At 47.3% G+C, this 26755-nt stretch overlaps 9 protein-coding genes across 9 annotated transcripts; 2 read left to right on the top strand and 7 right to left on the bottom strand.

Moving 5' to 3' along the window:
* Positions 1–624: 624 nt before the first annotated feature.
* GIQ15_06028 (uncharacterized protein) lies at positions 625–2490 on the bottom strand (the record flags this gene model as incomplete). Its single annotated transcript, XM_033553445.1, has 1 exon — positions 625–2490. One exon carries the CDS (start codon positions 2488–2490, stop codon positions 625–627), a length of 1866 nt encoding a protein of 621 aa, XP_033404589.1.
* Positions 2491–4005: 1515 nt separating this feature from the next.
* GIQ15_06029 (uncharacterized protein) lies at positions 4006–5208 on the top strand (the record flags this gene model as incomplete). Its single annotated transcript, XM_033553446.1, has 3 exons — positions 4006–4063; positions 4152–4304; positions 4364–5208. The coding sequence occupies 3 exons, from the start codon at positions 4006–4008 to the stop codon at positions 5206–5208; spliced, it is 1056 nt and encodes a 351-aa protein (XP_033404590.1).
* Positions 5209–5593: 385 nt separating this feature from the next.
* Positions 5594–8087, bottom strand: GIQ15_06030 (uncharacterized protein; the record flags this gene model as incomplete). Its single annotated transcript, XM_033553447.1, has 2 exons — positions 5594–7203; positions 7907–8087. The coding sequence occupies 2 exons, from the start codon at positions 8085–8087 to the stop codon at positions 5594–5596; spliced, it is 1791 nt and encodes a 596-aa protein (XP_033404591.1).
* A 786-nt stretch (positions 8088–8873) lies between these two features.
* On the bottom strand, positions 8874–11303 carry GIQ15_06031 (peroxisomal long-chain fatty acid import protein 2; the record flags this gene model as incomplete). The annotated part of the gene is made up of 1 exon (XM_033553448.1): positions 8874–11303. The coding sequence occupies one exon, from the start codon at positions 11301–11303 to the stop codon at positions 8874–8876; it is 2430 nt and encodes an 809-aa protein (XP_033404592.1).
* Positions 11304–13169: 1866 nt separating this feature from the next.
* On the bottom strand, positions 13170–13449 carry GIQ15_06032 (uncharacterized protein; the record flags this gene model as incomplete). The annotated part of the gene is made up of 2 exons (XM_033553449.1): positions 13170–13240; positions 13320–13449. The coding sequence occupies 2 exons, from the start codon at positions 13447–13449 to the stop codon at positions 13170–13172; spliced, it is 201 nt and encodes a 66-aa protein (XP_033404593.1).
* Positions 13450–14939: 1490 nt separating this feature from the next.
* Positions 14940–16660, bottom strand: GIQ15_06033 (general stress response phosphoprotein phosphatase Psr1/2; the record flags this gene model as incomplete). Its single annotated transcript, XM_033553450.1, has 4 exons — positions 14940–15152; positions 15210–15308; positions 15364–15513; positions 15569–16660. 4 exons carry the CDS (start codon positions 16658–16660, stop codon positions 14940–14942), a joined length of 1554 nt encoding a protein of 517 aa, XP_033404594.1.
* A 3215-nt stretch (positions 16661–19875) lies between these two features.
* Positions 19876–20394, bottom strand: GIQ15_06034 (uncharacterized protein; the record flags this gene model as incomplete). Its single annotated transcript, XM_033553451.1, has 3 exons — positions 19876–20020; positions 20079–20329; positions 20380–20394. 3 exons carry the CDS (start codon positions 20392–20394, stop codon positions 19876–19878), a joined length of 411 nt encoding a protein of 136 aa, XP_033404595.1.
* A 1134-nt stretch (positions 20395–21528) lies between these two features.
* GIQ15_06035 (uncharacterized protein) lies at positions 21529–24504 on the top strand (the record flags this gene model as incomplete). Its single annotated transcript, XM_033553452.1, has 5 exons — positions 21529–21660; positions 21710–22022; positions 22157–22241; positions 22297–23296; positions 23944–24504. 5 exons carry the CDS (start codon positions 21529–21531, stop codon positions 24502–24504), a joined length of 2091 nt encoding a protein of 696 aa, XP_033404596.1.
* Positions 24505–25219: 715 nt separating this feature from the next.
* Positions 25220–26330, bottom strand: GIQ15_06036 (NAD(P)H-dependent D-xylose reductase; the record flags this gene model as incomplete). Its single annotated transcript, XM_033553453.1, has 3 exons — positions 25220–25249; positions 25321–26108; positions 26165–26330. 3 exons carry the CDS (start codon positions 26328–26330, stop codon positions 25220–25222), a joined length of 984 nt encoding a protein of 327 aa, XP_033404597.1.
* Between the last annotated feature and the right edge of the window lie 425 nt (positions 26331–26755).

Genomic DNA, 26755 nt, shown 5'->3' on the forward strand with positions numbered 1-26755 from the left:
GCTACAGAACCGAGCCACCCAGTTGATGCCAACAGCCTGTTTAGTGAGCTCGTATACGAGATTTCGCAGTACCTGGGGCGTAGGTGATAGGCCTCTCTCTGATAATCGATTTATATGCTGTAGGAGCACTTCTTCTTGTGCATTTGTCAACTTTTTGCGATGGATAGATGTTGCTTCAGCTCTTGAGACTGCAGCACCTTGATACCGCCGCGCCAGCGTTATTCGGTTAATTTTGAACTTTTTAGCGGTTTATGAGTAATTAGGAGTCTTTTGCGATTTTAAATCTTCAATCGCAGCAGCAATTGCTGCCTCATTGACCATTTTGTGGCTGTTGGAAGGTGGTTGTTTTGGTGGATGCAGAGTTTTTGGGGTGTGTTCATTAAGTGGTGATGATCGTTGACTGGTGGAATACGTTAAGATACAACTTGATCCCACCTGATATCCAATCACACTAATATCATGATTGGACAGGACATTGTGCCTTTTTCTTGCAGATGGTACCTGAGAGCATACAGCCACCATCTTTCATCCAGTATTCTAATAATATTGCAGCTCTCGAAAATGTTTGCGGGCCCATCGAACGCTCGTTACTATTCTCTATAATAATAACTAGCCAACGAAGAGCTAATTCGACATGAGAGGGAAACTGTGCCAGTCCGTTTTCCAATCTCCAGTCTCCTCGGGCCAAATCTCTCGAAACACCAGCTCTTCAAGTATGTCAGACCCGTTCCACTCTGACCATACTTTGATCCTTTCTTCTCTCTCTTGCCGACCAACTTCCTGCACGACTACATCATCACAGTCATCTCTTCTAGTCGGGTTTCTGCTAATCTCCCAACTGCGGCCAATAACGTCGATAATGCTTGATAGTCCCAGGTGGCCACGAGTACTCGCAAGCTCATAGGCTCCACTAACATGTAGCTTTACACATTGCAAGGTAGGCATATTCCGGGGCTTACCTTGGATAATTTCTCGGTATATAGCGAGAGCGAGCGGTTCATCGACTGCGGCATTGATGAGCCTCTTTCGTACTAGGCCCTTATCCAACTTCGGGAATAGAACATCATCTTCTTCTTCGTCTAACTCGCTGTCGGATAGGTTATAAGCGGTGAGATCCGTACAGTCGAGGTATAGGGTAAGATTCCTTAAACCCGGGAGAGAACCAAGTAACCGATAAATGAGGACTTTTTCCTTACTACCTTGAGAACGTGGAACTAGTAGCGTTAATTCCTCTAGACGTGCACAACATTTAGCAAGCTCACTAACTCTTTTAGCCGTTATAACCAACTGCTCAGCATCGGTGTCCGGTGGAGACGATAGCCATAGCTGATAAAGCGTATGGTGACCTAAGACAGCCTGGAATGTCTGCTGGCCAAAGACTCCTGTTAATTTGAGCGAATGGAGGGGAGGTAGATTCAATAGCAAGGCGCCCGCTACTTTATCCATCTGTTCATATTCAATCCGGAAGCCTTCGAGATTCAAGACAAGCGTTTTTAGGGAGCTAAAGTTGCAGGTGCTCAGCCATCTAAACATCTCAGTTGAAACACCCTCAGCATCCCATTTTAAGGTGCGTAGTGACGAGAATGTAATATATTTACTCCATTCTCTGATATCCGTGACCTGGCTTGCCCCAAAACCTAGGGCATTAAGATGTCCAGGCTGCAAAGGCTGCTGAGGGCGACTCGGAAAGAATCCTTGCCATGGAGCCCACGGCTGGCGAAGAGCCGCGACATATTCTGGGCTCGAGCCTGGACGACGGATAATTAACCGTACTCGTTTGAGATTTGGGGCTAATCCTGCAGCCATCAACTGAGTAGCTTCATAGTTGTAGTTTCTCAGGCCCTCCGTGGTATACAACGAATGTTGCAGAATCACGCAGTATAACTGAGGGCAGGTAGCGAGAGAATATTCGTAGGGATCTATGTCCTGCGGCTGATCTGGTGGCTGCACCAGGCTTCCCAGTCCAAAGCTGTGAAGGTGAAGTCTACAGTTTGGTATAGAGCGTAATGCATCCATCAGGCAAGGGGGGAATATACCAATAGCAGAATAGACGAAGTTGAGAAGCCTCGGGAGGTGCATTATAAAGCGAGATAGAGGTTTCCAGTCATCATCTTTTTCATCGGAAAGCCTTCCATAGTAAGGTCCACCCACAATGGTACCAGCATCGTAGTCTTCGAGGTCATCTTCGGTTGTGGATATCAGCTTTTCATTTCTGCTATCGCTACCAAAAGGTAAGAAGCCTCCAACTATAAGCCAGCGGACATATGTAAAGCTCGATCTAGCCTGTAGGACATCATTCCAGCAAGCAAGGCGGTCACTTAAGTTCGTGAGGTCTGGGAAACGAATTGTTTGAAATCGCTGAGGGTTTGACGCGAGACAGCAGCGCCTACTAACAAGTGAGTAGTTGTATAAGTCTAATTTGCAGTCTGCTGCAACGTCATTGCAGATATGTTGCAGGATCTCTAGGGGTAAGCTCTCGAAGATAGGCATGATGGAGGATGTGAGGCTGTCGTAGGCAGTTGGGGAAGGCGAACGAGCCGATGGTGATATTTACACCCACTAGTTAAGGAGTGAGACGCATGCAGGTGTAGGCAGACCAACATTGTTGTTTATATACGTACATCTACTGGGCCATGACTAAATAACCCTGTTACCTAGTCTACAATACTACATGGAGATGCCATCTAACTAACCAGGTTGGTGACAGCACTCCCCAGTTAAAATCAGTTTCCCCTCGCTTACACTAACTAACAATGATGGAGGGATATAGTTAGATACATAGTCAAGTTCATTCAAATACTGTTCAGCTACGAGAAGGCGAATATCACAATCGTCCGATACATACATAATACCCAAGCCAAAGCGTCTCGCAGTTCTTCCCGACACCTTGGTTTTATGTATAGAAATCTTGCAAAGAGACCTTCGCCTTTGACGAGATAGACACACAGTTATCGCCCGATGCCACCTTGTAAAAGGTCTTGCAGGTATCTATCATGCCCGCCTGTATAGGTGTAGGCGTTGCCACGCCGTTCCCCCTCGTTGTTGTGGTCTGCATCGTGGTTGGGGTCGGATTGTTAAAGCCAATGATGCTAATATAGATATAGTAGCCTAGCCACAGGCCGCTGCAGTCTTGCTTGACGCCTGGGTTTTAGGATAAGAGCCGAGCCATGCTTATACTGTATTTCTGGGACACTTTGCTACAATCATCACCGGATTCTACCTTGTAGAATTTATCACAGTTGGCTACCATTCCAGGTTGGATTGGAGCCGGTGTTGGAATCCCGTTGGTAGGAGTAGACGTAGGAGGCATCGAGGTCACAGTCGGTGGCTAGTGACCGATGATCGAGACGCACACATAATAGCCCAGCCAGAGGCCGCTGCAGTCATCCTTTACATCCTTATTCCAGCTGAGGAACTCGGTTAGGGTGATGTCGTGTTTTGTGGCTATTGTACCGCAGATATCACCCGATTTCACCTGATAAAGGGCATTGCAGTTGGAGACCATTCCTGGCTGGGTTGGCGTAGGGGTCGCTATGTCATTCGAGGTTGTCGGAGTTGGCGCTGCAGTAGTTGGATCAACACCAATTATAAAAACGCAGACGTAGTAGCCAGACCACATTCCAGTACAATCCGCTTTCACCTCGGGGTTCCACTCGATGAACTGGGATAGGCTAATGCCATACTTCTGAGCAATACTCCTACATAGTTTCCACCATGCCGAGTTGGATAGGAGTAGGGGTTACTACCCCGTTTGTGCTTGTGGGCGTTGGAGCGTTAGTTGTCGTCGTAGCTGGCGGAGGTTCATCAGACCAGCGTGTCGACAAACCTAAAACTATTACCATCGGAGGCCTCCGAGAGAGAAAGCCGAGGATAAACCAAAAATGCACATTCGAGTAAGGAGGAGTAGAAAATCCCAGGCCTTATCTCAATACTGCAGCCTACTAATTGTACCATCGGATAACTTCAACATCGTGAATACGTGAAAGCTGCCATCTGAACTTAACCATGGGCGAGATCACTCATGCAAAACCCGTAACTGTGAGCTTACAGGAGCTGCGAGCAGGTAGGTGAACTGAAACTGGCCATTCTTGAACTCATGCCACCGATGCATCTTGTTGATAATGCACATATATACTGACGTCGAACTATAGGCACTGTTTCCTTCGAGGCCTTAGCAGAGGCGTTTGGCCCTGAATCGTTGGGGATTATTGTTGTGAAAGATCTCCCCGCAGAATTTAAGAGTCTGCGATCTCAGGCACTTTCTAATGCATCATACATTGCATCGTTGCCATCGGAGCAATTGGGTACGTCAGGCTACCCCTTAGAACCGCAGGGTCGTATCGTGTTGACAAACTGCTATTAGAATCTCTCACTTCAGCTGAATCCAAATATCTTGTTGGCTGGTCCTGTGGGAAAGAAACACTCCGCTCTGGCCATTTTGATACGCTGAAGGGATCATATTATATCAACTGTGCCTTTTATCAAAATCCGGACCTGCAAAATGCTCCTGCAAGCGAGTTCCCCGACTTCCCGCAATATACGGCCCCTAATATCTGGCCCCCTGCCGAGAAGCTGCCAAATTTCCGGCCAAGCTTGACCGAATTATGCACGTTAATCATTGACACCGCAGCTCTTGTTGCAAGGGCCTGTGATCGATATGCTCTAGCAAATATTGAAGGATATAAAAATGGATACTTGGAACATGTGGTGAAGACTAGTCTTACAACGAAAGCTCGACTTTTGCATTATTTCCCTGCCCCAGAGGCGGATGCCAACGGCAAAGAGACGGACGATGATGACTGGTGCGCTACACATGTTGATCACGGTTGTCTTACGGGCCTTACATCGGCAATGTTTGTGGATGAGGCAGTGAATAAACCCGAGCAGTCGGCGGATTTGGCTCCTTTGCCTGAACTCCCTACATCTCCAGACCCAAAGGCTGGCTTATACATACGATCTAGGACTGGTGAGGTAGTTAAAGTCAATATCCCGAAAGACTGCATTGCGTTCCAGACGGGGGAAGCTCTGGAGCTGATCACACAGGGCAAGTTCAAGGCCGTGCCGCACTTTGTCAAGGGTGCAAAGACGGGAGGTAAAATCGCAAGGAATACGCTGGCTGTATTCACCCAGCCAAATCTATCTGAAGAGGTTGCGGCTGGGAAGACCTTCGCAGACTTCGCCCGTGAGGTCGTGGAAAGGAATCATTAAGGACACAAAATAGCCGGCTATTCATATAGAGCCATGACTATGGATGGTTTTATACAGAGTATATAAAGGGTTAGCAAATATCAGAAGAACAACCGCTTAAAGAAGTATTTAAATACCATAGGCTATTGTAGAAAACAAAAGTCAACTTATACAGAGTATGCGAATCAAAATGTGCCGAGAACGCTTAGAAAGGAAGGCCAAAGACTATTGTACACTAACATTTATTAAAAGTCGCTTTCGCTAAGTTTTTTGTGAATGCATAAAGCTGTGAAACACCAAATATCGCCTAGCAAGAACCTGTAAGCCCGTTTACCCATTCGCCCTAATATCCCACCCACGAACCGTATTCAATCATCATTATTAGCTGAAGAAGCTCAATGCTGGCTTATTGCAATCTTGGGCGCTTGGTTTTAGCTTTCATGATTGGATCCTCCTCACTATCGGATAACATCCCATTTTTCCTTGAACCCCCGACACTTTCATCTTCACCTGATTCATCTGCCCCCGTATCGGGTGCAGAAGTCTGCATCGGAGTGATGATGGAATGGGAGGGGAGAGCATCGCCGCCAAGCGCTGTTGAGACCATAGAACTCATTTTACCCACGCCATCGAACTTGGTGTTGCCTGATCTACTGCCAATAAGTCCTTCGTATGGCCGACCCACTGCACGAACAAGTTTAGCATCTTTGACATCCGCGGGGACGGCTGTGCCATCAATAATTTTCAGGATGCCCCTATACATTTTAGGGTCCCTTGACTCGTCATTTCTGCCAGATTCAACACCGTTCAAGGAATCAAGGCTGAGAGTTTCAAGACGGTAGTCTCCGAAAAACCAGTCCTTACCGGGAGCAATCCGATCGTCTGTTTTCTGGCCATATAGCCTACCCCCTCTTACGCCTTCAAGATCGATATCGAGGGATAAGTCTTGAAACATAACGTCCATATATTCGGACTCAAAACATCGGCCAACGACATGGTTAATGGAGATCTCAACAGTATCATTTGGCGGCTCGTGTACTCGATACCATGGCCCATACGCTCGCATGCCGGTGCATTCAAAACATTGGCTAATCTCGAAGTCCGTCATTGGCTCTTCTGGATTATGAGCAAGTTCAGCGTTGATGGTATAGATTTTCCCGATCAAACGTGGGGCGATAGATTCGCAGAGTAGGGGCGACTCGAGCTTTGCATCGCAGTTCATTAGCCTAAGCTCAATTTTCTCAATTACCATAATTTCCGTAACCTTTTCCGTGGGCATGATATTTCCCTCTAGGTCGCGTGGCATCAGACGAACACCATCGCCGCGAATAAGCAGCTCAGCACCGAGGTAGATGCATTTACAGGATATCGATGCATTTGGCCATTCCCCTTTGAAGCGATATTTTTCCAGCATGGAGTATGAAGACATAATGGTTAACGCATTGGCTATTGAAGGATGGAAATCCTTCGTGTCGACTCCTTGTAGATAAACGGACCAATAACTGAAAGGGCGAATGAGGCTGAGGGGCACGTATTTGTACTGGTTTGATAGGCTCTTATCAGAGCTATTAGGGTCAGGAAACATCTCGATGCGAAACCCAGACATGTTCAATGCGCAGCTTTTGTCGGTATGGATAATAGCATCGTGCAAGACCAGAGGTTCCTCTGCAACCTGTGAAACCACTCCGGCATACCATTTCGGGATGCCTAAGAATTTCTTCCTTTTATGGGAGTACATCTGGAATGTTTCAGTCTCCCACTCAAACTTGACCTCCCCATGCACACCCGGACAGCAAAGGACCAGTTCGCCAAGTCTTGGAATAAAGGAGTGTTGCATACGGACACGCGTCAAGTGGTTGGCCATCAGGTTCCGCTCCGCTTTCCAGTCCATGCTTGAAGGTTCCGATATTGCCTCATCCAGAGTACCTGCTGCTTGGAGATTACAAACCATCTCTTTAAAGATATCCTGAGTGCCTTCCGCATCTTCAGCCAGGAATTTCTTTCTCCTGATACGTTCTAAACCACGAGTTAGAATGTAAAAATGCAGTGATCACACAGGCCAAAGAGAACTTACTCCCTTTGCTAGCTCTTGGCTGTACTAATCCTATTTGGTCATTCAACGCGTTCCGAGAAACCCCTGTCGGGCGTGGTCTCCTGTGGGCCATGGTAGTCGAAGATCCTGTAGGTTGAGAACTTTTTCGAACTGGGCCGCAGTGTTCACAGTGGCAAGGATCCAAACCACCATTCATCAAGTAAAGGAAGTGAGGCCAAAATCTATTAGGTGAAAAATAATATTTCCCAGACGGGTGGCCCCAAAGGAATTTGTCTACCTATTAGGGCGAACGTTAGCAATAGTCGAATATTCATGTATGCGCCATCATACTTACACCTTTTGAGCCACTCTTACGCGATCGAATGTAGAAGATATATCCTTCTGGAAGTCGGTCAAGGATGTATGTTTTACCTGAGCAATAACAAAGGGACGCGTTAGTACCACCTTAGCTTGATAGCTTCTCATAGCTCTGATTAATTAATAACACATTATCCCTTGCACAATACATAAATTATGCCACAGTTGCCATGTAGTAATATAGCAGCCAATTCTGGAACCCTTTGCCTCCAAGTTGTATAAACAAGCAGCAAGCAAAAGGAGCAATGAAAAGATGCAAGGGAACTGGTAGTTGTTTGGGTATTCCATAAGGAATATAACAGTACTAACCTTGCTGGAACTCGTTTCTCTGCTGCATCCACTGCGCCCCTAGCTTCTCGAGGTAGATAACAGGGTCGGCTTCGGTGTGGAAAGAGTCGTGTGGGCAAGCGTTGGGGTCACCATCGGAGAAGTCGTTTATAGGGACCACGATTCGGCCATTCGCGTCGACGGTATAATTTTCCGAGTCCATATCGCCAGTTAGTGTTGTTGGTGATGTCGCCTGTCGATATAGAAGATAGCGTCAGTAAATGCCGACTCGACAATTAAGCTTTGGTCAAGCTCTTGTTCAATGAGGAAATATCTCGGGGTTCCCATGCAAATAAAATCTCCTGCTGAATCTCAAATATATCTGATAAGAGGCCGCGCTTTCTCCTCCCCGGAGAGATGCAAAGGAGTATCTTTAAAGACTGCAAAAGGGCAAAGTGAGGTGAAGTTGAGAAGGGCCGCGTAGTAGAGTCACGTGGTAACTAATCTTGTTCCAACTCGAGAAAACTAATCGCGTATATTGGTCTATATCAATTAGACTAACACTATAATTAATTCTAGTGAATAGATATATTTTAGTGAAGGCTTAACTCGATATAAAAGATCTATCTCTTGCAGGCTGTATTAACGGGCATAGAAACCCTCAAACTGATCACCAATATCCTGAAATATAGCGCCAATCACTACACTACTATCACTCAGTCAACGAGAGAATACGTCAATGTAGTACACTTAAATTTATGGTCGTTATATACACACGTAGCATGGGTGCCAAACTTTCATAAGGGCTCCCGCCATGCTACTGTAGCTCGGTATTTACTTGGAACCTGTCGATCCGGACCTGTCAAGGTACAGTGCTGTGGAAGGGGTTTGGGATCTATATATGTCAATGGCTGATACCGGCTCCCACGTCTCTTCCACTATCCCCCCGGAAATCTGGTTTGAAATGGTCAGGCTGAGGTCTCGGTGCGGTGCAGGAGTCGCGTGTCGGTTAGCTGGCAGAGATGAGCTTGGTAGTATCCTGCTCCTCCACCCACACTTTCTGTAACTCGTCTTCAATCTCCTGCCTACGAGCCTTGAGTAAGTCAACACTGTCCAGCTGCTTCCTCAGGTCCTGTAACTCCTTCTCGACCCCCATTTTCTCCTTCTCCGTCCCGATACGGTCAATTTCCCAGCTCATCCCATCAGCTCCGAGGCCAAGGGTGAGGTTGAATGTGTGATATTTTTTCAAGGACGCCCGGGTGGAGATGGTTATCAGGGTGATGCCTCGCTCTTTGGCACGCTCGTATAATAGACCCTCGACGTCCGAGGAAACTGCAGATGTGGCTTCATCTAGGAATACGTAGCGTGGGTCGTGGTAGAAGAGACGCGCCATGCCCATACGCTGCTTTTCTCCACCGCTTAGAACGTCTTTCCATTCCTTGCGCCCATCCCATCCACCTTCGCGAGCAGGGAGGTAACCTAGATGAACCGCTTCGAGGATCTCAATCAGATGATTGTCGGTACGTCCACTCTCTCGCATGTCGAGCTCGTTATGCGGGTAGATGACTTGGTCACGCAGTGTCCCAGTGCTCAAATAAGGTCGCTGCGGTAAAAACATGATGCCATCCTGGCCAAAATTTCTAGGCCGGCTGACCAAGCCTCTGTACACTGGCCATAGGCCAGCGATTATCCGCGCAATGGCAGACTTTCCAGCTCCATTAGGGCCTGATATGAGTAGGTGTTCGCCTGAATGGACAATAAACGACAATGATTCAACGAGTTCGTCTCCCCCGTGAGGGAACAATCCCGGAGCCACGATGGGGACATTCTCAAGGCGTACCCCGTCGTATCCGCTGTGGATGGTTCCTTGAACATCTGACAGCGAGTACAGTTCTACTTGGCTTCCACGAGGTTGATGGTATGAATTGGCGTGGACGCGGTGGAGGGTTGATATCAACGTATATACCCGTGAAGTATATCCAGCCAGCTCTGACAGGTCCTTAATGCTATACATCATACGGCCACCAGCATCTGCCAACGATAACATCAAGCGTTTGTTAGTGATGAATTCCTTCATACGGCCTCGTTCGCGAGTGACGCCTGCGCCGGGCGTGGCCATCTCAAGAACACCGCCAGCTCCGCCCCAAGCGGGCAGGAAAATCGGTAGCGAGGTAATCAGATATCCGAAGGCTGACCAAGAGTACTTCAACAGAATATCTTCGAACATGTTATATCGTATCTTCAATTTATAGATGCCCTCCATCCAGCGTTGGAGGTTAGAGAAGCTCTTGGTAAGGAAGACTCGCTCTATGTCAGCACCACCATAGAACGCTATCTCTTCAGCGTTCGCAAGTATCCTAGAGTGCAAACTGCGGAAATCGCCTTCTTTCTTCCCCTCCACCGCCTTGAGTTTTCCGAACGGAGGAGAGTGGCCACGGAGGAGGGTTGCTGTGCCAATATATCCGCTAAGGATGGCAGTCAGTGCCAATGGACCTAACGAACGATAGAGTTGGTAGTTGAATACGACAAGATCTACCAGCGGTTTCCCAAGTGAAGAATATAGTGATGCGACAGCGCTACAGAAAAGGGTCAAGTCTTGGGTGATGAACTGGTCGACCCCTTGGCCGATGGATCCGTCGAGGTTCGAGAGTTTGTAGTAATTCATGTTGTCGTTCAAATAAAGGTCATGTACGTAGCGGGTGAGTCGTGTCCGGAAAGCAATCGAGACCTTCGACTTGAGGTATTTGATCATGGCGTTTGTATATGAAGCGAAGGTTCCAATGCCGCACCATTTGATAATGCCCCAGATGAAAGCTCTTCCTTTCCCAGCCACGAGATCCCGCACAATTTCACCGTCTAGTCTTGCCACCACTAGGGATAAATATGTCCTCAGCATAAGGAAAACGCCGTGACTAATTAGGAGGCCAGTTTCCTTGCTATTCCATCGGGGGATCATAATGCTCAGCAAGCTCAGCAGTTGGTGCAGGAAGGCTAGGTTCAGCCCTGGCTTTGTGGATGGAGGCGGTGCCCCCCCATATGAGCCTTCTCCTAGGCCGGCAGCTCTTGGAGGGTTCAAGAACAGTCGTCGATGGGCGTCGAATGTCGTTGACTTCGTAGGGTGGATGGTAACTTTGGATGTGCTGGAGGACGTAAGCGTTGACTTGTAAGGAACATATATGATCCTTGAGCCATCTTTCCCTCGAAGACCCGAGTTTCTGCGTAAAAGTCGCCTCCCTTGTAGTCTCTCTTTCGTCCAGTCCTTCCACCAACTGTATCCTCCATACCCACTCCCAATTATGGAGAGAAGCAAGGCGACAGTAGCAAATAGTTTCGCTGATCTGGACGAATTCCGAACGCGGGACTCAAGAAGCTGGGAGTAATGCCGATATAGTATTATTAACGGATCATCCGCTCTCCGGAGGGTAGATTGCGCGGCCATGGTGCCTTCAATATAGGACCATAGGTCGTCACATTCATCAGTTATCTCAGTGTGAATCCCATGGTCTTACGACCTTCACGTGGGCGGGCCTGACGCTGCAGCACAGGGTAAAAGACGCAGACCCCAGTGTTCCTTCACTGAGAGGACCCAGAACCGCTGTCTGATTGTAGATAGATGGTGATGTCGGGATTTTGTTAAAGACTCCAAGATGAAGTCGAACAAACCCCAGATATCGTCCGGAGTTGGCCAAGACTTGCATGTGAACTCGATGTCCACGTGACTAGCATATTAGAGTTGCCTCGGCTGATTTGCGCCAAGCCTGAACTATATAGTGATCTATTACTAGTATATATAGGGACATTGTAGAAGATAGGAAGCAGATTGATGATACAGGTTGAATTGAAGGCTACGATGAAGTATGTACGCATCTACCATCCAGCAAGATATCTTTGATGTTATGTATTGTATAATTTCCACGACACAGCAACGAGGATGCGTTGTTCTTCGCCATCAATCGTAGTGGGAACAATATATATGACATTGTGCATTTCCAAGTCATATCTCAAAGGTGCTATACTCTCACGTAGGCTAGAAAGGTAAAGTGGTTAGTGTGGACTATTATAGGAACGAAACTGTGCGTTGAAAATAGAGCTACTCGAAGCATAGCGACGATCTATGGAATGGAGACGCGAGTATGTGCAAAAGGAAACTTACTAGCATCAATTTGTTTGATTTGTGGTAAAGTGAGCCGCACTTTATTTCTGTATAGGGCTGGTGCCATTTTCTGCAGAGGGTTTCCTTCAAAGTACACCGTACTTAGCTCCTCCTTGTCTTTCAGTTCACGCTCAACCTCCTCGAAACTTGCAAGCTGGTTATTCGATGCCCATAGTTCCTCTAGTTTGGATAACTGTGACATGTTTTCGAGTCGAGAAACTTTATTGTTAGATATGTCCAAAACACGGAGAGCTGCGTTGTTTTCTAGCCCAGAAATTCCAGTGAGAAGGTTATCTGAAAGATATAACTCCTCAAGGCCCGAGAGGGATTCTAGGCCAGAGATGGCTTCGATTCGATTGGAAGGAAGCGAGAGAATTTTTAGATTAGTAAGGGAAGAAATGTTCTATAACCAATAAGTCATTAGATTTGCAAGGGCATAGAATGCTTGAGTGCGGGGCGCTACCTTAATCTCGGATATTTTGTTCTTTCCGAGCCATAATTCTTCTAAAGCAGCCAGGGTATCGAGATTATCAATTTCCTATTATTCACCAAGATAGCGATGTTGTCAGCTTCCCATAAAAATAGATTCGGCCGCATTTTGAATTAGCCTAGAGAGGACTCCAAGGGCTGCACAGTACCCTTATTTTATTTGCACCAAGTTCTAGATTTCTCAGCTCTTTGAACTCTTCCAGTCCTTCGATTGTTTGGATGCGATTTTGAATAAAGTATAGGTCCTTTAAATGCACCAGTGTGGAGATGTTTTTGATATGTTTAATATCGTTGAAACTAAGATCAAGGCTTGTCAGATTCACGAGGTGATCGAGGCCTTTGATATGAGCAATGCCGTTGTCGTAGAGATCTAGCTCTTTTAATGTCGGTACGAGGTTATCAGGTAGATGGATGCGGGATATTTGGTTTTGGCGAAGACATATTTTCTAACGAGAAAGGAGTTAGAAAGATGACCGAAATGAGCTTCATATTCAACTTAGAATATTGGACAGGATGAGTGGCCAGAAATCCTGTTTTCCAGAGGACAAGTCCTGCGTACCTCAATATGTGTAAACCTTTCTAACTTCAAGTTCTTCATGGACGATACTCTGGAGTGAACAAGATATATTTCCTAGGATGACCACACCGGTTAGAACCTAGGCTCTACAAGGCAACCCACAAACCAGTCTGGGCAAACCATACGTCCGCATCATCTTCCAATTCTGCCAGCAAGTCTGTAAAGAGTAGCTAAGTTAGCATCTTGCAGCTTTTAGAGCGGCTTTCTCTTGCAAGGTATCTATCGTATTGCTTTACCTTCATCGGCTTCAATTTTTTCAGGGGCAGGCCCATCCTTATCCTCATGAGGATTCTGCAGAACTTCTAGGTTGGTGAGGATAGCGCGAGGGCCCGGAGCCTTGCCATGGCTCTTTGGTTCGTCACTCATGTCGTGGTAATGCAAATGTTTCCCGAATGCGGTCAGGTATAACGGCGCTTGCCTGCCCAGATAAAGCCACCGGTAAGTTAGATTCGGGGACTAGGTGCTGCAGAGGCAGTGGAATGATGTGGAATAACGCTCCAGGGTAGTAAGATACAATCGTGTGTCTGATTTTCGTTCTCGATCTAAAAGTATGCCCCATATAACTGTTATATTATTATCGATAGCGGGCCCAGGAACGAACTGCGTCATGTTCGGCCACGTGACAAGGAACGAGTGTATCAAACAGCTACAGTAGGGATGAATTAAATGTTTAGGAAAAAGGTTCTCTCGAAAATATTTACTCCATAACTACAAATTGGTAGTGATCGGCTCGAATATCAATCTATTAAAACATAGACACGAAGGAATACATCAAGTATTTAGTATAAAAAAACGTTACTAGAACGCATGCAAATATGAAGAAAGCTGCAAATCTCAGGTATGGAAATATGAATGCATGCCAGGCAAGAAGAATAAGCAAGAGAAACAAGAACATTTGGTTCTAGAAGGTAGAAGAAAAGTATGCATGTATATAATCAAACTAGGTGCTCGGCTAAAAGAAGTAGTGCAATATGGTGAATGGTAGAAGGGTAGGTTGGGTTATTGGAGGTAGGTTTAACGGTGGCGTTGCGGAACCAACGAGAAAGATGATATGCGGGTTATGGGGAGAGGAGGGAAATTGAAAATGAAAGTAATGAATGACAAGGCTCAGGGCTAAAGCTGATGCATAACTGGATGTGTTGTATCAAAGGATGTATAACTGGATTTAAAATAACTGGATAGTTGGGATATCAGGGAGATGACGGGAAGGGGGACGGAGGTGAGGAGGTGATAGGGAATGGGATTAGACAAGGAAATGGATGTGCAATGTGGCGCCTTTTCGCGGATTCGGAATTCGGAAATTCTGGGAACAGCGGGGAAGGGAGGTTAAATGGGTAGATGGTGAGAAATAGAAGACCCGAAGTCAAGATCATCAACGTTGTAGGGGTTGTTGGTAATTTCGGCTGGGAGGAAAGAAGTGGTTTGGGGAACAAAGCCTACTAGAAGCACACGGGAAGTGAAATCTCAAGTTGACGCTCACTAGGCGGGTGGAATTAGAAGGTAATGAATAGGTTGAAGAATAGGAAGGCCGCCAGGGAATCTGTTTATAAAAACAACAGGAAGAAGGATAAGGGGGTTGTAGGTGGAGATATGCCGAAGATATTTCAAAGTATGGAATGGAAAAATGGAAATGACAGAGGGAAAAAAGTGCTCGAGGGGTAATAATAGAGAGACGACAAAGAAAACTAGTGAAAACAAATAGGGTATTAAAACGAACGTGGCTCGTATAATAGAGCATCTTTTTTTAGGTGCACAGGCAAAGTCCAGAATTTTTGAGGGTTAATTAACAAGGGGATAGGTATGAAAAACGTCACGCTGGCACACGTCGAGTGCTAGCTGTATTAAGCATGCGGATGCTATAAGGCGACATCTAGCACCAAGCTCACATCCCGTACTTGGCTGTGGGCTAAGTCCTCTAGGACTGGAATGAGATCGAGTAATTCGTTGTCGTGGGCGTCTGAGAACCAGCTGCTGATAGGGATTGCATGTTTGGGGTGGAATATGTACGAGGTTGGAGAGTTGTCGATAATGATGGTTTCCTTCAAGTCTCGGCCAACTTGTGAAAGGTCCTGGCGAAAGGATTAGCTAAGTTATTATATATGTGAGAGAGAGAGAGGAATAGGTACCTTCACATAGTTCCCTTGGTGGTTGTAACAGCTGTCTCGGAAAAGGCGATGGTGGACGACCTTGTGGATATCTAGTTTATCTAGTAGAGGGTCTCCGTACTGTGTAGGTGTTAGCAATAGCTCCAGCATGATATCTAAAGTAGGCTGAACAAACCTTCGAGACAGACGCAGTAAAAACAACAACTTCGTAAAGTTCACCAACGCGTTTCATGAATTGATCTACTCCAGGACGTTTGATCACATAGATGTTGTGGTACTGCCCTTCAATCTCAACGGGGATGGTGAAATCGGCTTTGTCAAGGACCTAAATACGTTATGTTAATAACGGGTTCAATAGAAAATGGCTAGATGTATCCTACCTTGAAGCTGCTATGGACAAGGGTTTCATCAAGATCCAACACCAAACATTTCCGGCCGTTGAAATGGTCTTGAATGGGAGGTAATAGCCATTTTTGCTTTTCATTCTGGACTGATGGGACTGGTGGAACTGGCTTATCCGCGTTTGACTGAGTATATTGACGGTCTAATGGAGGTGGGGGCGGGAGGTTGGTTTGATGAGCTACTTGGTTATTCACTTCGGCAACTGGTTCGTCAACAGTGGTGGTCGGATACTGGTCATGCATGTTGGTCTCGTCACCCCTATTCTGTTGCTCTGAGGTAGGCGGTGAAGGCTCTGCGTGTTTTTCAGTTGGAGGAGCAAGTGTAGAATTCGACGCGCCAGATTCTTCAGATAGCAGATATCCTGACTCAAGTTTGGAAGTTTCCGGGACTACCGGCTCGATTTGATGATGGGGGTTACCGTCACGACCAGAAAGGGTAGATGCCTCTTCATCCTCGTTCTTAGCTATGACTGGTTTGTGTCCATCGTCGACGGCGACCATAGTATCATTTTCTGTCTTCTGCGTGCTCTGCTCGTCAGATATCTTGATGGCTGGTTTCTCGGTAGTGTCATTCGCATCTTTCCTATCGGTATTGCTCGATTCTGCAACGCCGGCATCCGGTTTCTCGGAAATTGATTGCTTATTCCTTAGGGAATGAGGTTTGGCTATCGGCTTTGGTGGGCGCGAGGCCATATCTTCACCATCGCCGTCGTCTTTAGGCGCACGACAGCAGCTCAGGAATGACCACAGCGAACCCCTTGGCTTCTTTTCCACCTTCGATTCATGTTCCGTCCGTGGGACTCCATTTTTGGTTCCGATATGGGCAGCTCTGGGCTCCAGAGGCTGCGCTTGTCGTGACCTTGTGCTGCTCGCCTTGCTGTGGCTCCCTGTCAGGTTTGTCTGTGAAGTGGATAGCGATACTCCAGTGCCTTCCCGGGTTAGGTCTTCTGATTGTGACGTTTCCCTATTCTTCTTTGACGACGAGCGAGACGGAATACGGAGGAAAGATCGATTCTTCTTGGGCCGCTCTACGGCCTCCGTAAAGGAGGACGCCGGCGCATCGTGAGACATTGGATCTGAGGGTTTGGTGTGGTCTTGGGGAGCCAGGCTTGAGTCTAGAGCAAAACATGCGAGTCAATTGATGTTCACGTGGTATGTTTTTTTTTTCTATTTATGAATGAGAGCTTACCTGGAATTGTAGAAGATGTTGTCATTGGCACAGCGTGGTATATGCGAATGGTAGCGCCGAATTGGAGCTAGTTCGAGAAACAGGAGGTGGTTGGTCTCCCCTTCAACGAAGCAAATTTCCGCTAAACGAAAGAGCGGTAGGACTGATGATTTCCAGCGACCTCTGGCTGCCGACTATCCAATCGAGTCGATTGTGGCGTGGATGGATTGTCAATTTGAGAACAATTCACAAAATATCACACGTTCCAGCAGGCACCTCCAAACTGTGGTCGCAGTCCCGGTGAAAGAGTAGATTTGAGAGAATGTGAAAATAAGGCTGAAACCCCTGATACGGTGTTGGCTAGCAGCCTGTCTGAGACTCCTCTCTCGCGCCCGACCAACGGTGCTGAGGTGTAGCTGAGCTGTGCCGCGAGTGTTGCTGGGAGAACCCCCTCGAGCGTGGCTTCGAGAGGACCGCTTGCTCGGTCCGGACGAGCGAAACTGGGCGTTTGCAACGGTCGCAAAGCGGCACTGGGACGGGTGTCTGGAACTGAGGGTGCCGTATGCGGTGTCTGGAGCGGTGCAGGGAGAGGTCGGTCGCAAGAGTTGCTGGTGGTCGGTGGAAGGGTGCAGGCCACAAAGGGAGAGGAAGGGAGTCGAAGTTGGGATGAAGTCTGGGTTAGCTTATGTAAGACTCCCGCGAGGCGCTGGGCGGGTAGCCGTATCGTTGGTATTGGGGCGGTATCAGGCGTTACCAGCTGCGATCGGGCGGTGTCAGCCCACTGCCGCCCGCTGGAGCCTGCAGGAGGTCACTGGAGGCAGGCCCTGGTACGGCCTCGATACGGCTACGATACGGCTGCGATACGTCCTCGATACAGGGTCGATACAGGGTCGATACACACTTTATTCTCACTTCTTCCCAACTCTGTCACCTCTGCAACCTCCCTCCATGCTCCTATCGACGGGGTATACGCCGGATACCTGCCTGTCCATGGCTCCCGGTGTATAAATAGGATATGTGTGATGGCCCCCGAGGACCGTCTCATTGGGCAGCGCCGTCCTCATCACAGTCCAGGCGGCCAGGGTCTCTGGTCAGTGGCCAATCTGCGATGCTGACTGGCGGGAGGCCAGGGGCGACAGGACACTAGCGGCTGGTCTGCAGCGGACTAGGAGACCTCTCGAGGTGCCCGGTCACAGCCTAGCCCGTGGAGGAACCAGTGTAAGTAAGTATAGGCAGGTAATTACATGGTACCATGCACGGGGGGAGACTGTGCTATTGGCCTAAGGTTCCCATCACATCCATCGCAGCACAACCTGATGGAAGCGGACCGCTGATCTCCAGGTTACATAACGCCGACGGTGACAAGGGACGGGGGGGAGATGGTTATGGGTGTGGACGATGGGCCTGGAGTCTACGGATGAACGCATGACTCGACCGTCATGGTTGTCGTGTGATTTTCGACATGACACCATTGCAGTCGAGAGTTAAGGCATAAAATCTTGCTTTGCCGACGGATGGGAGCATCGAAAATACCGGCCGGAGCAGCCAGATTTACCCCGGCCAAGACCCGATGGAGCCTATATAACGGATGCTATGCATTTTGCATACAGACAGCTGCCGAAATATGCAGGCGAATTCTCCACAATTGGGGTCAGGTCTTCTCGCCTTCAGTCTTGACTTCACCTTGTCCTGCACGCCGTGTACATGCACGAGCCTCACATGGTGAATTGATCTCTCATCCATCCTGCTTCTGCTGGTCAGAGTTTTGCTCAGCGCCTTGATATGATCATGTCTTTATCTATAAGCCAAGACCCGTGCAGTTCAAGCGGAACCGACACGAGAGGCATCAAGGCACCAGATCAGGCATGATTCCCTGCTTCCATTTTCGATCTAGATGCAATACGAGAGCTCGTGACTCGGGCGTCTAGCTCTCGAGCTTCAGTCAAGCGCCCGTTCTCATCGTGCCGGCCCGCTCACACCACGAGGCTATGGTGATGGTAGAACTGAAACGGGGCCTGAGTATCTACTCTGGGTCATTGATAAGCACAGTAGGCTAGCAGCATGTTTTACAGCCTGCATGTTCAAGCTCGGACGTAGCCATGCAATCAATGCATAATAATACAGTAATTGGGCATAAAGATCCCCCACAAGTATCTCCTCGGCTACGCGATCGTTTTAGTGGTATTTAATACTGACCATTTTATATCGTGGTTGGTCAAAAACTCGCTACTTTGGTATGGTTCTAGGCGCTACAGATGAATGGACGAGCGCCTTAAAGGAGTCCATTCGATCAACTCAAGTGATGGGGAGCAAGTTTACCTCGAACTTGGGCGCTTGCGGCTGTGTTCGAGCTTGTTAACGGCGGCTTTATTGAGTTAGGCCCGAACTGGGAAGCGAAAGATAAAATTGAGGAAGAACCGAAGAGGTAGCAGTTTAGGCTCTGAGCTCTGATGAGAAATATCATTTCTAGCAAACAAAGTTAACCTTAGCTCTAGAAATAACGATTTCCTTTACCGGTTATTTGTGCTCAGCAAGTATACATTGTTCCGCCAGCGAATGTAAATTGCGTATTATGCCGCGTAAGTTTTTCTCAAGTGAGTTCTCTGCCAGTTATGGATGTCGTATCAAGTAGAAACTTCGATGCTATGGTCCTATCAATTGCATTTTCGAGGGAAAGTTCAACTATAAAAATATAATCTATCAAAGTAGCTTTAATCTAAAGAATGACGTCTCTTCCAGTAAACGCCCGAAACCGACCTGATATCACGTGATATATCTCTTCAGGCAACCTTCCACTTCACACTTCAGCTCGTCCATCCAACTTCATCCTTTATCTATCAACCTGGATATATTTGACAACCTCGACGGTTTACTCAAATATCCGATATCGCGGTGCAGTTGAATGCCAGTAGCAGCTCCCACCAACGTACAGCTCAATTGCACTGAAGTACTTCAAGATCTCCTTTGAGACCTGCTTCCTCAAACGCTGTTCCTTGAGTTTTGCTGCTTTGCCCTCTTCCTCAACGATTATACCAAGCAGCATGGTCTTCGCCGTGTCCGCGGGGACTCCATGTTCCCTCATAATGACCCTCACCGCATTTCTGATACGGTCTGTTGGCTAGTCCTTCTCGACATTCCAGCTGAAGTAGTCATTCGTCAGACCAAGGACATTGCCCATTGCAATGTCATATTGCCGGATGGGCTCGTAACCGGACTTGCTCAGGGTGATATCCATACCCCAGCGGATAAAGAATGACGAGATCCTGCTTTCTATTAGATACTGTATATGTTGAAATATCTAAGACACATGTCAAAACTCACCAATAACCACAGTTAGGGATACGATATGGCATGTACTTGTCCATCTTTTCAAAATCATCACCGCAGTTATCAAAGGTCTTTAGGTAATTTTTCAGCGTCTTGATCATAAGGGGAGCCTGCGCAGGGTCCATATCAATGGCCTTTCGAATCAATGGAGCCAACGCCGCCTGGCGCACGTTATCCGGCTTGAACGTCGAGGGATCGATATCGAGGCGGAGTACTCTCGCCAAACTATCATGCTCTCTGCATGCCTAAAGAATTTTTAATGACCATCCATTCCCAAAGTGTGATAGTGACTTACAGCGTTGTGTTCCATTTCTTCAGTTACATCTGCAATGCAAACGAACAGAAATGTCAGCTGTCGATCTTGTTGACCGGCCCATCCTGATACAAAATGAAATTTTACCATCGTGAATCCACATGATCTCAACGATACTGGATAACAAGACGAGCCTTTTAGAGAACGCTGTACAGTGTCAGACGGCGAAAGGGTCACTGTAAGGGTTGATGTGCCGAATCCGAGCTCGTCGTCTCTCTCGCGATCCTTCTTCAGTAGCTTGCTCGCCAATGCGTCTAAGTGCATTCTCAACCTCACGGGAGGATACACTTATAGCAGCAGGATAACGGGAAAAGAACACAGAGACTTTGCTCGCGTCTATGGGCCTGCAGACTGAAGAGAACGATTCCACCGTCATTTTTTGATATGCGAAAAGATTGAACTAGTTTGGGGGGTGCTTGAATTGAATTTCACACTGCCACAGATAATGATTAAAGTCTTACCTCAACGACTAAGAAATCATAGGACTATTTATACCCCAGGCAGACGTGGTTCGGATTCCTCTTCGATGTACCTCTCCGTGGCTGTCTGGATGCGATATGTGTGGCTGACTGGGTAGGACGTGTGTGGCTACCTAGGTAGGATTTAAGCTGAACCTTGAGTTATATTTTCTAAGCAGGGAGACTTCAGCTGACGACGAAGAAAAGAATATACAAACGGCCCGCCATAACCCATTGACCTTTTCGTTCGGAGCTGAGAGATGGCTGTTATGGGTCAACACTGCAGAGGGCTTACCGACGGGGACACCCGATTCCAACATCAATCTCACCTCATATATCCCATATATACAGAGTTGGAGATATTCTGGTGCCACTGCAGGCTGAGGGGGCCTATAGCCAGCCCTGGTTTCCATGATGCCACCAAGAAAACCTCTGAATATCCTATGCAAGGTATATACGGGATCAATCTTTCTGAAAGGTGTGTCAGGAATAGAGGCTATTGACTAAGAGTCCCTGCTCAGGAGAAGATTGCAAGATATAAAGCTGTACAGCTCATGGCTTTACTGCACTCATATTTCCCCCACAGTCCGTCAGCTACAAATTACCGCTCCCCAACACTCCAGTTCCCTCATTCATAAAGCCAACTTCCCACATTTTTCATTTCGATATCGAAATGGACTCCATTATCCATCTACTGAATCCTTTAGGGAGTGTAGTTGCCATTCCTACATTGTTGATACTGTGGTTTTCCATGAGGCTATACCAAGCAATAAGCAAATTTAGGAATCTGAAAGCTCAAGGCATCGTATGTTCCTTTTTCGTTCTCTAATTATACCCTAATCTAACGCCTCTAGCCTATCATGACCCACTCGTTCCTCCTAGGCCATCTTCTTATTGTACGCCAGTTCTACCTTGATTGGGCTTCAGATGCGAATTTCATTCAAACTTTTGGGTACTACATCAGTAAACACTGGAGGAGATTCTCTCCAGACGAGGATCAATGCCCTCCGGTTGTCTATGTTGACGTCTGGCCCATTTCAGCCCCCATGGCTTTTTCTATGGAAGCATACGTCTCTTATCAGATAGAGATTGGGACGACCTTGCTCCCCAGGTCTCCCATGCAAGGGGAATTCTTGAACCCAATTTCGAAGGGAAAGGACCTTAACTGTATGCACGGCGAAGAATGGCGTGCCTGGCGCTCAAGATTCAACCCTGGATTCAGCCAAGCTAATATTAGAACCTGGATACCTGCTGTATTACAGGAGGTTGAGGCCTTTTCGGATACGCTTTGAGTCTTGCAGGCGAGAATGGCGCATGGGGCCAGGTCTTCCAGCTCGAGCAAATCTCATCTAACTTAGCCTTTGATGTCGCTGGCAGGGTTGTTCTGTAAGTCATCTAGATCTATATCCGTCTTAGCCGGTCAGCGCTAATACCATAGCAGGGGCACTCGGTTGAACTCACGGTCACCTAACCCATCCCTGTTTACTGTGGCTTACCGAGAACAACTTGAACGTATGGAAATCACTCTTAATGTCTTCAAACTCATCTGGAGGGCAACGCCGATGTTTAAGCTCGCTGTGAGAAGAAAGAGGCAGCAGCTCTTTGAATTTCTGAGGCCATTTGTCATGGACAGCTTTGGCACACCTAAGCCTGGACCCCGGACCATACTCCAGGCTGGAGTCAAAGAAGTTAATCATGGGGCTATAGAGAAAGGAACCTCCACTCCCATTCCAGGAGAGTCACTCATCGAGCTTGTGTTCTGCCAACTGATGGTCTTCTTTTTCGGCGGGGATGATATAGTATCGATTACTCTTCCACAGATATTTAGACATCTCCAACTCCATCCTGAATGCCTTGCGAAACTTCGTGCTGAGCATGATACAGTCTTCGGTCCTGATCCGAATATCGCCGCCGATATGATACGGGAAGCTCTTCATATTTTGGACTCACTGTCGTACGCACAAGGGGTCATCAAAGAGAGCCTACGCCTAAACCCGGCGACTATCACGATCCGGAAAGGGCAGCCAAATTTTACGTTCAAGATAGCTGGCTCAGATATAGCGTGGCTAACACAGGGGTTCGATCTTTTCGACAGCAGTATAACCATACATCGAGATCCGGCAAATTTCCCAGATCCCCTTGATTTTATTCCCGAACGATTCATGGTGCCGGAAAACGATCCCTTACATCCACCAAAGAATGCGTGGCGAGCTTTCCAGCTTGGGCCTAGGAAATGCATTGGCCGGGAATTAGTAATGGTTGAGCTCAAGCTGGCCTTGGTGCTTGTCGCCAGAAAATTCGATGTTGAAATGGCTTGGGAAGAGTGGGACAAGATGAGAGAGAAGCAGGGATTGAAAGTGACGAAGCAAGTGGTGGAGGGCGATATAATGTATACCACTGGAAAATTGACATCGCATCCTAGGGATGGCGCACCGGCACACGTGAGAATTAGGAATCATTCTTCAAAATAGGATATCTCAATCCCTAGTTCCTTATAAGATTACTGTCCAGTCCATTCGTTGCATATCCCTGATTTAATATATAGTTTCTTGATAAACTAAGACGTGTCAAGGTGAATCATTGTTTTTTCCATATAACAAAGCTTGCCCCTTTACTATCCTGTATTCTCACTCCTCTGAGATCGTCTAATCAAACCCTTCTCTACAAGTTGCTATCATGCAGATTTATGCAACGTGAAGCCGTTAGTCTTGCGTCTGATTACATAAGCCAAATACTATTTCGTTGCTGCAAAGAACAAAGATAAAAGTACGAGACCGCAAGCACCGAGATCCTGATTATTACCGGTCTCAAAATTGTGAGATATCTTGATTAACGTGCAGACAACATCGTCCCCTGACAGACCTTGTACTGTGGACTCGCAATGGCATCTGCGCTTCGGGTTCCTATCAATAGTCGCCAGGTGCATGTCAGGATGAGCCCAGCTCCTCGCACTTTGGCTCAGAGCAGATCAGTTCTGAAGTCATTACAGAAGTTTGGCGAAATATCGTCTTTTCTTAATACAAAGGTACGGTGTGTATCTATACGGCCAACCGCGTATTTGTCGCTTTCAGTGCTAATTTTACAATAGTATTTCAAGATTAGAACGTCCACATCTGGAGGCTCAGCCTTCGCAATCTTCGAATCGTCTCAGGCAGCAAGCGACGCAATCGGCGCCTCACCGTTGATTGTTTCCCTCTCTGATCCGTCGATACCAAACAATTCTGGCTTTCCTACTCAAAACGATCATATCAACTCCTCTAGCCTTGACGGGCGCGCTCCAAACTCTCACGATGACGCTCACAGCCAGACCATCGAATGCACAATCGCAGCTTCGGAATATGACCACGAAGGAAATATGCGCAAGAACCCATATAACATGGGCTTCCAAATTTCACGCCATTGGCTAGAGGTACAAGATTTGATGCGCTCGCCAATTTGCCGCGCACCCCTCGCGGAATATGCCGATTGCTTTACGAGGCGGAAATTTTCGATGCCATTTCGGATTCAAGACCGGATCTATGATGAGACCGTTAAGGCTGGAGGTACTTCGCTAATGGATATGTGGAGACAAGGCCTGGAAGCGAAGAAGAGGGAAGAGGCAGGGAGCCACGATATTGATCAGTCCAAGCAGAAGCTAGACTCAGCTTGAGTAAACTTGATGCATTGGGATCTCAGGAATTGTGAAAAATATTTCTGACCCATGTATGCTCATTTACCAAACGCCTTGGTAATGGTGGTGTATTGAATGCCGCAGCAAGTCGATAATAGCTGTCGGCGTTCCCCGTATGCAAGATGCTTGGTCTTGATCGAAAGATCGATGACTGGTATCAAAGCATGCGCCATCTTGCGTGCCACCTCCTACTCCACACTCCAGACGAGAGGCGCACCTATGCGTGTTACACTACAGAATCCTATCTTGCCCAAGTTCTCCGCAGACGACAGAATTTATCCTACCAACGAAGAAGGTGCTACGTGCATCGAGCGGATTGGTGGATAAATCATGTGGAATCAGCCATTCGAGCTCTGTTCTCAGCTGAGTGTTTTCAGATGAGACAATATATCCATGGCAAGCTGATTGCGGTGCAGTGCTTACTATCAGGTGGAACCTCCGAATAGTGTCTACCTGAAGATAAAGTGAGAAGTCTCCTCTCAGCCTTGGCCTGATAAAACGAAAACTATTACATTTATATACTGTAGGTAATGCTTGTTTCAGCCACTCTCACGTTTATTTGGATATATATCAAGAGAAAATTGGTTCAATTGCTTAAGGCACTACCTAGCGTAGCAATACTATCCTAATATTTTGATATTCCATATTTTTGTATATAGTCTCACCCGTTGGTAAGAGATTACTGATGAAATATTTATCCAAAGATTGGAAAGTTAACGTCGTACTAAACGTGCCGATGCGCGGAGAGTCAGTTACCATAATCAGATCAGATTGGGCTGATAAACATCCACTTACACTTGGAGGATTATTGAATCGTAGCCCCTGGTTAAGAGCGCTAATAGCACTGACTTCATTCGCTGTAAGGTTGAAGCTTGTGGCATCCAGGTTCTGCGCAAGTCTGTCTGGATTATTGCTCTTTGGGATAACAGCAACACCTCTCTGCGTGGCCCATCGAAGCAATACCTGTGCAGGAGTTTTACCATGCTTCTCTGCGGAGGATTTGATAGTCGGGTGTTCGAGGAGCAGCGTCGTTCCAGTGGCCGCCTTATTCTCCAGCTCGATAAAGCTCTGTGGACCAAGGGATGAATATGCCGTCACGGTCAATCCCTCCTCCTGAGCATACTTGACCAATCCCTCCTGAGTGAGGTATGGGTGATGCTCTATCTGCAAGGTAGAAGGTCGGATTCTCGCATATCGCAGCAAGTCCATGATCAGCTGAGGGCTAAAGTTGCTTATTCCGATGCTGCGGGCAAGCTTCTTATCCACCAGCTCTTCCATTGCTCCCCAGGTCTTGTGCATAGGTACATCGCCTCTTTCGGGTTTTTCACCGGGAGCAGACCACTCTGGGGGATATCGAACGGCGGGGTCGACATGTTTCAGAGAAATGGGGAAATGGACGATGAACAGATCGAAGTAGTCGATGCCCCAGTCGGACAATTGACGGCGACATGCTTGCTCGACATGGTTGGGGTCGTGGAAGGTTCCCCAGAGCTTGGAGACGATAAAGAGATCCTCCCGCTTCACGATACCTTCCTTAATAGCGCGTGCTACACCTTGGCCGGCTTCTACTTCGTTTCCATAATCTGCATAATCAGAGTGAGAAACGGATGCATCACAACATGGATCGATACCTACGTACCACAGGCGCCATCGAACAGACGATATCCAGTTCGAATGGCGTTATAAACTTGGTCCGCGCAGGTGTCTTTATTGACTTTCCATAGTCCAAACCCTACAAGCGGCATGGCATAGCCACTGTTCAGCTTGACGGCCGGGGCCGTTAGATTCGGGGGGCTAGATGCCATATTTTCGAGATTATATGCAGATATCCGGGAAGAATAAAGATGTTAACTCCAAAAGTTCTCTGAGAATACAGCGTTGAAGAAAATTCGACAGTTGATGGCGATGTTTCTAGCTATCCGGCGGAAGAAAGCGGGCCTACGGCTATGGTTGCGGTGGGTACGGACGAACCAGAAAATGGCTGTGGACCAAGAATCCAGGAATAAATCACCGAAAAAATGTATAAAAATGGTTTACGATTAGATCTGGGATTGCGGGGGAAACTGGACGATCCGTTTTCATGCAGTTGAGGCTTTGCATAAAAATAGTTAGGGCGTTGGTCATTGATTATCGTCAGACGAACAACTCCGAACAGTTGATAGCGAACATGGAGACAACGAGGCAACCAAGGCAATGAACAGCTTGGCGAGTGGACCGCGAGACGTAATAC

Source organism: Arthroderma uncinatum (genome assembly GCF_011692745.1).
Source record: "Arthroderma uncinatum strain CBS 119779 chromosome Unknown scaffold4, whole genome shotgun sequence".
In the NCBI taxonomy this organism is placed as follows: Eukaryota; Fungi; Ascomycota; class Eurotiomycetes; order Onygenales; family Arthrodermataceae; genus Arthroderma; species Arthroderma uncinatum.